General features: G+C 51.8%; 1 protein-coding gene across 1 annotated transcript; it reads left to right on the forward strand.

Annotated features, from left to right (window-relative positions):
- Nucleotides 1-171: 171 nt before the first annotated feature.
- Nucleotides 172-6,555, forward strand: LOC311375015 (nectin-2-like; the record flags this gene model as incomplete). Its single annotated transcript, XM_084490723.1, has 2 exons — nt 172-335; nt 1,783-6,555. Coding segments are annotated over 2 exons (393 nt in total), but the record flags the coding sequence as incomplete, so codon positions are not given.
- Between the last annotated feature and the right edge of the window lie 3,634 nt (nt 6,556-10,189).

Below are 10,189 nucleotides of genomic sequence, written 5' to 3' on the forward strand. Positions count from 1 at the left end.
CTTAAAAAGCCTCTGCACAAAGAATAGAAGTAGTCAATTTGAAAAAAGTGAACTAGTCACACGCACATCCACGCACTCGCACACTCGCACTCGCGCTACAGGATGCCCAGTGCGAGAATGACTAATAATGAATCCCTCCCCAGTTGGGCTAGTCTGCCGTAACCCATTGATTTGCATTGGCTCACCTCTGCGTCCTGCTGTCGGCTCCTCTCTCCAGACCCGCCTAAGGTGACCATCATTGGCTACGACAACAACTGGTACATCGGGCGCACCAACGTCGTGCTCACCTGCCAGGCCAACGGCAACCCCATCCCCACCACGGTCAGCTGGAGGATGTGAGTGCTGCTCCCTTCTGTCTTTACTCTCCTCTCTTACCGAAAGATGGGAGGAAAGAAGGAAGGAAGGAATTCGTTAACGGTCCCATGACGCGCCACCAGGTGTGAGTGTGATTAGCCGCTACCAGCTGTTCTAGAAAATCTGTCTCTTATGACATCCGAAGTGGGCGTGTCCACCTTAGATGCGTGCCGGATAGATCAGTCTGCCGAGCCTACCCGGTGGACTGTAGCGAACGTTGCTCATCTATCCGTCACACATCTAGGCGGACACGCCCACGAGTGATGTCACAAGAGACAGATTTTCAAAACGGCTTGTAACGGCTAATCACACTCACATGGCGTCTCATGGGACCTTTAAGGATATTGCGCGAATTCCTCCCTTCCTCCCTTCCGCCCTTTTCCCTTTTCCCATCCCTCCTTTTTTTGTTTATTTCCCTCCCTTACCGAGTAACCTCCTTCCTTTGCTCATTGTGCTCTTCTCATTCCCGTCACACACTAGCTTATCGGTCGATCCCTCGGTTTTCATTAGTGCCCACAGGGGTGGGAGCTGCGCCGGTCTCCGCGCTGGCCCTCTGTCCACTGATTTGAGCGAGGGAGAAGGGGGTCGTGAGAGAGAGAGCGAGATCATTTCTCCCATTGTTTTGGGTGACTCTTGATTTAACCCCCGCACAATGGGGCGACACAATGTAACTGTCGCACATTTCCTCACTCCCCATTATCTGCTATTAGCATAACTGTGGAAAAAAAATATGAGAAAAGCTAAGTTTGAAACTTTTAATGGCCAAGATGAGATTCTGGGCTGGAGTCCAATCGTTTAGATGCGTCTTCTGTCCTCATTGTGTTTCCTCTCCCCCTCTCTCTCTCCGTGTGTTAATGGATTGATGGTGTGTAATGCCAAGAGAGTTTAGGGCTGGTGTTCTGGATTAGTGGACTTTAGCACACCATAACCCACAGCATTTTTGTGGGCTGAGGCAAAGTCATTCCCAATGGTGAAGAAAAAGAACTAAAGTCTGCTTTGTCCCCTCAAGGCCTTTATTGTAGTTTGAGAGATTGTGTTCGGTTTTTGTTTTATTATTATTTATTTTCATTGTTGCTTTCCATCTGTTTCGGTTTTTATTTCCATCTGGTCCACTTTTTTTGTTCTTTATAATAGTCACAGTTTTGAACCGCTTTTGTTCTTTTGCTTTCTTTAATGTGATTTCTTTGCTTTCTCTTTGGTGCTCATTAGCTTTCGCTTTCTGTTCCCGTCTTTTTCATCCGCTCTCCCCGTTTGTATTTTGCTTTCTGTTCTTTTCTCTCTATTTTCGTCGTCAATTTGACGGCGGGAGAGAGGGGATCTAACACTCTTCTCTCCAGCCCTCTCCTTCTCCCTCCCTCCCTCCCTCTCTCTCTCCCTCCGCCCCTCTGTTGACCCCTGTGCCCGTGTGCCCCCCCCCCCCCCCCGCAGCCTGACGGGAGAGATGCCCGACACGGTGGTCGTCAAGGAGAACAAGCTGACTGTGCTGAAGGTGGACGAGGCCGTCAACAGCACCTTCATCTGCGAGGTCAAGAATCGCCTGGGCACGGGCAAGGAGCAGGTCACCGCCCTGGTCAGAGGTGGGTCGCTGCCCCCTCCTCCCCTCCCCATACACGCACACCCGCTCGCAAAACACTCTCTCAGGCAGTTGTACAGCTAACTCTGGCCATGGCTCACGTTGAACACACACACACACACACACACACACACACACACACACACACACACACACACACACACACACACACACACACACACACACACACACACACACACACACACACACACACACACACACACACACACTCTCTCACACACACCGCACAATGCTTAAACTCCCAATACACACGCCGGTACACGCATTCAGGTATACTTGGGGTGCTGTGTCTTACCAAGAGTGCTTTCCTGGTTAATCGGAGGAGTACAAGCACTCCGTATCATTTGCACTGCACCCAAGTGATTTGATTTGATTTCCTCACATGCATAGTTCATCACACACGCTGATGCTCGTCAATCATTCCCAAGGTGCATACTCGTGCACCTGTGTGCGCACACAATTAATTCATGGGTCTGTAGCGTAGGGTTAGTGAGTTCAGCTGCTCTGTCCTAGGTGTGTGTGTGTGTGTGTGTGTGTGTGTGTGTGTGTGTGTGTGTGCGTGTGTCAGTGACTGTGAGGACATTTTTTTTGCCTCCGATTCATACCAGATTTTCCCGTTGTGTTTGAAGAATCTGGCACCTTTTTACCATGCATTCAATCAACCTATCGTCAAAGTCCTCCCCGCCTCACCTGTGTTCAAGGTCTGTTTATACACTCTCTACCACAGCCGCGTTTGAAAGGGGCTTTGTCGCACACTACAATAGGGCTTCACAATGGAGGCAAGTCGTTAAACAACATGCCTGCACCTTAGTGGGATCTGAATCCAATCTAGCGTTCGTCAGATGCTTTCATCTTACGGAAAAGCATAGTCTAAAAAAAAAAATCCAGTCTTCTGGAAACGGCAATTAGCGAGCACACCGAAGGGAGAGGAGCCTGTCGCTGGTCTAAATGTCTGATGTGCCTGCAGTGGCAGTTAATGACTTGTTTAATACTTGATGATATTGTTGACTTTGAAGCGGGCCGTGGTCTGTTGCATCACACTCGGTGGCTGCCCAACCATCACTCTCTCTTTCTCACCCTCTCTCGTTCTTTCTCTCGTTCTTTCTCTCGTTCTCTCTCTCTCTCTCTCTCTCTCTTGCTCTCTCTCTCTCTCGTTCTCTCTTGCTCTCTCTCTCTCGTTCTCTCTTGCTCTCTCTCGTTCTCTATCTCCATATCTGCACATTTGCGTCTGTGTGTGTGTCATTCCGCCGTGCCTCTTTTGGACTTGAAGGAGGCTACAGTGAAGAGAATGAAAGACTTCCATTGTCCTATACTTTGGTCCCTTCAGTCACCCATTAACCCCCCCCCCTCATCTTCAACCCCTCTAAGAAGCTGAGAGATTGGATTGGTCCCTGCAACTCCCCTCATACAAAATACATCCCCTTGCACTTAACCGGAAGTTATTTTCTGCAGACATTGGGGAGGGGGTGGGGGAAAAGTCTGCTGTAATGGAATGAGATGCATTTCTCTGGTGGCTTACTCTTCAGAGCCCTCCTACCTCCTCGTACGCCCCCTCGTCCACTCGTTTTTTTTTCCCTTATTTTCCTTCAACGCATTCGCTTCCTCTTCTTGCTCTCGCTCTTGTCTCTTGCCTCCTGTATTTTTATATTGTCGAGAACGCTCAGGTCTCTCTCTCTCACTCACTCCGTCTCTCGCTCCCGCCTTCCTCCTCCCAACTCCCTGTGGTGCTGCTGTTTGCGTGGTGGTGGTGGTGTATCCCTGGGAGGCTGCTCTGTGTCTGCCCCCGCCAGCGCAGCCGCTGAGAGAGGCGGGGGGAGAACCCCCCCCCCCGCCCCCTGCTGTGTGCAACAAGCTGGAAGCGGCATGGAGGCGGTTTGAACAGGGAACAGGGAGCAGGGAAGGCCCAGGGTTCAGCCTCTGGAGGAGAGAGAGAGGAGACACGTGTGAATGGATGGATGTCGCGGGATAAATCAGAGCCAGCGGGCCATGCCCGGTCCCACTGGGGGGAAAAAGACGGAGGGGCTTGCAGCGGCTGCTGATGGCAGTTAAGCCTCCCATGGGACTCTTATGGCACTATGTCCTCCCTCATCAATATTGCCCTCTGCAATTTTTTTTCTCCCCCGCTTACTGTAGTGTGTGTGTGTGTGTGTGTGTGTGTGTGTGTGTGTGTGTGTGTGTGTGTGTGTGTGTGTGTGTGTGTGTGTGTGTGTGTGTGTGTGTCTCTGAGAGGATCAGTCTGGCTCTGCTGTTTCAGCTACTTTGTGCTTCCCTTGCTCTTATTCCCCCTGTCGTTCTCCTTATCTCTCTCTCTCTGCTGTCTTAGTGTCTTAGTCTCTCATGTGGACAATTCATCCCTAATTCCATCATTCCCCCATTTTTCTCTGTTCTTTCTTCTCTGTATTTTCTCTGGTACGCTTCTCGGCTCGTTTAGTGGTGAGGGGGTAGGGGGTGGGGCAGCTAGGTGAAAAATATTTATTTTTCTATACTGGGTTGACGTGTACCATTTTTCTTTAAGGTGAGTGAGCGATTCAGTGTGCGGAGAGGGAAGGCCGCATGTTGAAAGGCAGGGCGAGGGACAATTGCTGCTTTCACATATCTGCATGTGCATCTGTCTATTCTATTCTATGGAGGTGCCGTATATGTGAATGACATATCCTGACGTTGGACCTCCTGAAAAAATACTACCCCCGAGGTAGTATGTTCTCTGGAGGAAATGCTAATTACCTTATATGTGAATGAGCAGTAGGATGTCGGCATTTCACACCACTTGAGTGGGCGTGTTGATGACGCCTCGGTCTACGTTTGCATGTCATTGAGTGGCACCCTAATCGATAATCAGCCTATTGCCTTTTGTTCGCTGAATGGTTTAAAAAATATTTTTTATTGTTGTGTTACACCTTTCCTGCTGTCGGCTCCCAGACCATAGTCAAGGAGCACATAAGCGACGTTCCGCTCCGTCGATTCTCTCGGGAGTAACACCCTTCACTTTGACCGGCAGTGGGTCTGCTTATAGGTTTGAATATGGTCGGAATGAAGCGGCCAGCGATTATTGACAGGCTGTGTACTTTGTTCTTAGTTTCACTAACTTTACAGTAGGGCCTACACGTTTGCACAGACACAACCGGACTCGTTCATTACCTCTCCTCGCTCGTCCACTCACTCACACACACACTTCCATTCTCGTGCACACACATGCGCTACTCTCAATTACAATTATTAATAATTGTTACTAACAATTATTATTGACAACAGTTAGCTGAACATTATAGGGTCCCGTCCTTCCACTCCCTGTTTTCTCAGTTAAACACAGAAATCAACTACATTTGTCCCAGTGTATGTTAGATGTGAAATGAAGCCAAAAAAGACTTTCTCTTCCTCCGGTAACGCAGTCGTTCGCGACGCCTTTCTTGTTCGTCGTTTCCTCTATTTGTCTGTAACTCATGCTCCAATCTTTCATCGATCGATGCAGATGTTGTGGATGCAACGGAATATATGCATCGCTGCAGCAACATTTAACACGATCGCGATGAGTTCTGCCCGTTTTGCCTGCGTGCTGTCTGCGGTCAAACCAAAACAAACCCGATCCCGCCTCTTGTGACCCTACGTCATATGCTGCCCCTTGCAAGCCCGCCCCCCCCCCCTTAAGCAGCCCGGAGATTCTACTGACACCAATCTCTGCATATCGGGCATCAAGTGTGAATAAGTGTGAATGACCCTCACGGTCGAACCTCCTGCTCCACAAATGCGGAGGAAAGACGGAGGTCATATGTGAAAGCAGCTAAAGAGAGGGAGGGAGGGAGGCAAAGGCATGGTGGGACTCCAGATGGGAACCTGTGGAGGCTAATGTGAATGTGTGTGGACAAACAGCGCTAAGAGGGGCCGACAGGCGTGAAATGGCCGGCACCTGCTCCGTGGCAGGGTCTCCTGCTCCCTGCGACCAAAACAGCTGCATGACGCACACACATGCACCGCCGCCATATTCATACGGCCGCGTAAGCCTGCACGCATGAGCACACACATACCCAAACAGGCATAATCCCTATTTAAAGGTAGCCGTGTGGGGGTGTGTGTGTGTGTGTGTGTGTGTGTGTGTGTGTGTGTGTGTGTGTTCTTTGCCCTCGGTCGCGTCATTGTCCCCTGAGGGCTTTGAGAGCAACAGATAGCGCGACATGTCCTCTCCGGTCCTAGTGCTTAGTCACTCACAAATGGCCTCTCTGGCTTTCTCACATCACGGCCATTTGTGGCATACAGCACCTCATTTTCCCCTTATCTATTTCGGATTCCTCTCGCTGTGTCTCTCTATCGCTCTCGCTCCTCTCTCGGCGCGCACTCATGCTCTCGAGAGGCCGCGGATGGGCTCAGGAACCCTTCACGTCTCTACTTCTCTCGCTTCTTTCCCCTCTTCCTCCTACGTCCCCCTCTACCCGCCTCCCCCTCTCTACCCGTCTTCCTCCCTCTGTCTTTGACCTTAACTCTTTAACCAAAGTCACCCTCCCTTAATCACAGCTGTAGTCCAATCCGTCCTTCTATACACGCTCGTCTTGTTCGCCCATCTCGAGAGATGTCTGTCTGCTGGGTACATCTGGACAGACAGGACTCCTGATTTGGTGCCACACGGCCATCTCCAAATCTTATCTAAGGAGAGGTTCTTCAAGGGCAAGAGCCTTGGCCTTTCTTACACCACTGGGAGGTCGATGGGGGAGCTGTGTGTGTGTGTGTGTGTGTGTGTGTGTGTGTGTGTGTGTGTGTGGTTGTCCGTCAATGCGTGCGTGTGTGTATGTGTGTTTGCCCATCAATGCATATGCATGTTAGCGTGTGTGTATCATTCTGTGTGTGTTTGTCTGCCAATGTGTGTGTCACTGCGGGTGTGTGTCTGTGTGCATCTGCCTGTCTGCCAGTGTTTGTCTCTGGCAGACGGGCTACAGAACAGATCTGATGAAGCCAAATCCCCCTTTCCAGTTCACAGCTGGCCCTCTGCCCACCCCTCATTAACACACACACACACACACACACACACACACACACACACACACACACACACACACACACACACTACACACACACCAAACTACTTAACATGCTGACATGGAGCACTGCTCCGCTCCGCTCCGGGTACAGCCCAACCCCAGCACCAGCCACCCCTGTGTGTGTGTGTGTGTGTGTGTGTGTGTGTGTGTGTGTGTGTGCGCGCGTGTGCGTGTTTGTAAATGAGGCTGCAGTAGACATTCCTTCCGCTCCAACTCACTTCAATTTTATGGCGGTCACTCGGAGCGTATGGTCTTCTGTGACGTTGGGGATGGGTGGCGGGGTGGGTGTGGGTGTGGGGGGGGGGGGGGGGGTTGGGTGCAGGTGCTGATACAGGACGTCCTTGCTCCCCCATAGAGGAATGTATTTGTGGTGGGTTTGGATATGTTGGGCTCGCTCTCTCCCGATGGCATGTGCATCACATGCTGGCAGGTCCGTCACAGTTGACGGGTGGTGTTGGGTGGTGTCGTTCACTCGGTTCCTCTTAATGGGTTCTAGCGGTGCTTTGTTTTGTTTGGGATGTGCCGGCCCCCGGGGGCGGGTCTTGGAGTGGGGCCTGCGGTGGCCCACTCCAAGACCCGTAATTAAAACCCAGCGATGTCCAGGAAACGTTTCCGAGCGACGCAACCCAGGTGACACGCACACAGAAAGGGAGAGGCGGAGAGAGACAGATGGTGGGATGCAGGGGGACAGACAGACCATCAGGTACTTCAGCAGACCGGGGAGGTGATGGAGGACCGGGGAGAGAGGCGAGGCGCAGGGAGGGAGGGAGAGAGGCGAGGCGCAGGGAGGGAGGGAGGGAGGGAGGGAGGGGGCGGGGCTACAATGAAAGGCAGAGGGACACAGAGTTTATGGGGCATTTTAAGTGAGCTTTGACGGCTTTTTATTTACGGCCGGGAAACGGTGATTTAATCTGGGTGTAATTCACGTTGATGCGACCACAGTGTGCACCTTGGCCCCCCCCGTCCCCCTTGTGTGGGCCCCAGAGTGGAGCTCCATCAGATACCGGCCTCCACCCAGATACCAGCCTCCTCCTCCTCCTCCTCCACCACCACTCCGCCTGTGCAGCGGGGGCCGCGGAGAGCCCCGGGGTGTTAATGCATTTCCTGTGTCCGCGTTGGCTCTGGACACGCTTGACTGTAACGTCCCTGAATAGCAGCGGTTAGCGCTGCATTTAGTAGCGAGAAGTGGGGCCGGCCAGTGGGACAGGTGGGGGGGGGAGAGTGGGGGAGTGGGGTGTGAAGAGAGGCAAAGATGTAGAGTGAGAGGGAGAATGACAGTAAGTGGGGGTTTGGGGATGGGGGAAATACAGTGAGTAAAAAAAAATGAAAGTGAGTTTTTATGTATTTAGATATTCTTTTTTTTTCATGTTCAAAGTGAGAGTGCAGTGTTGGGGAGGATGAGGAAACTTCTGACAGTAACACAAAGGGAAATTGAAGCGGCGGCAGGGAAAAAAAATAAAACAGATTTGTAGGAGAAGGGAGAGAGTGCTGGGGAGACAGCTGGCAAAATGAAGGCGACGGAGAAGAGTGAATGGGAGAGAGCGCGGGGGGGGGGGAGGAGAGTGAGGTGTAAAGTGGGAGAGACAGGTGCAGACTGGAGAACCATATTCCTCCTCGACAAGAATCGGTTTGATATAGTGTAATTCTGTCTGCTCGCTGAGCACTTAGCGGGGAGGGGGGGATTCAAACGCCGGTGACACATAAAGAGGAGAGCTGATGTGAGACTTTTTCAAAATGTGGGATTTGAACAGAACCCTAGTTCTGTTCAAATCCCCCCCAGTGGCGTGGGGGGGGGGGGGGTTTGAATCCAGCCTGAAGATCTTCTTCTTGTCTTCATGTCGTCCCCTTCAGGCTCAGTCTTTGTGAAGTGCACGATGGACACTTTTCGTCTAGTATCTTTCCCTTATATCTTAACGCATATCTTCACGTACAGTATATTGTGTATTAATTAAGTATTCACAGTAGATCTGTTTTGTATTCATCAAGATATATGTATGTACATCAGGCTTCTGCTCTAGCATAATTTCATGCATCATACTCTACGACATAGCATCATAGATCACCGTACTGCGTGGCGTGACGCCTGCGGCGGACCCTGCGCATGCACACATATGCCTCAATTAAGCACAATTCATGGTCTTCTGCTATGTAGCGAGACAATCGTGGGCACGCGCAGGATTACGAGAGAAAGGTCACCAGAAATGGAAATTGCTTGAAAGGGGAAGCAGTGATAATTGCCGCAATCTTGCTGGTGATTTTCCGGCACGCTCTCCCTTGAGGTGCGTACGGCCCTGGATGCATCCCCCTAGAACCGGAGGAGGACAAAAAAAAACAAAACCACAACCTATTTATGTTGAAGTACCTGACAGTGGTGTCAGCGGGGAAGGAGGGAGTGCTAAGCTCGGTGTACGAGCTGCATGCGGCTGACGACTCATATGGGACCCTTCCACAACCCTGATTTAGACTCCACATCTCCACCTGAGCTCACGCACGCACGCACGCACGCACGCACGCACGCACGCACGCACGCACGCACGCACGCACGCACGCACGCACACAGCCCTCACAAACATGTTGCATTGCATGCGGAGCCCTAGTTTAAGTTGTCCCTGCTTATTGTGAAACAGCCTACTTGAGCGAAGCGTCGTGCAGCAGACGGCCTTTGGGTAAAGGCAAATCAACTTAAAATGGCTCCTGTGCCACGCGTGTGTGTAGTATGACAAACATGGCATCCTTTGGGTGTTTCTCACACACACACACACACACACACACACACACACACACACACACACACACACACACACACACACACACACACACACACACACACACACACACACACACACACCACACACACACACACAAACAAGCGATTGTGCGACACAAATGAGACTGCAGCACCAAGGGGAGACCGGGAGTTGGGGGGGGGGGGGGGGGGGTGCCAATCTGTCCCCCGCTCTGCATTCATGGCTTCCAGGACGAGTTGTCATTCTGCTGCCTTGCTCTGTCACTCACACTTCCCGACGCCCTGCTCCACCTCCCTCCCTCCCTCCCTCCCTCCCTCCATCCTCTTCGTCTCTCTCCATCCATCAACCTCCTTTTACCCGCGTGGCCTCCACCTGCTCAGCCCCGCGGACGCCGCCCTCCCTCGCACGCACCACCACCAAAAGGAATGTGCACGACCATGTCCATCGGCTCAGTCTGTCCGGACGCG

Source organism: Micromesistius poutassou, assembly GCF_964030765.1.
Source record: "Micromesistius poutassou genome assembly, contig: SCAFFOLD_1727, whole genome shotgun sequence".
Classification (NCBI taxonomy): domain Eukaryota; kingdom Metazoa; phylum Chordata; class Actinopteri; order Gadiformes; family Gadidae; genus Micromesistius; species Micromesistius poutassou.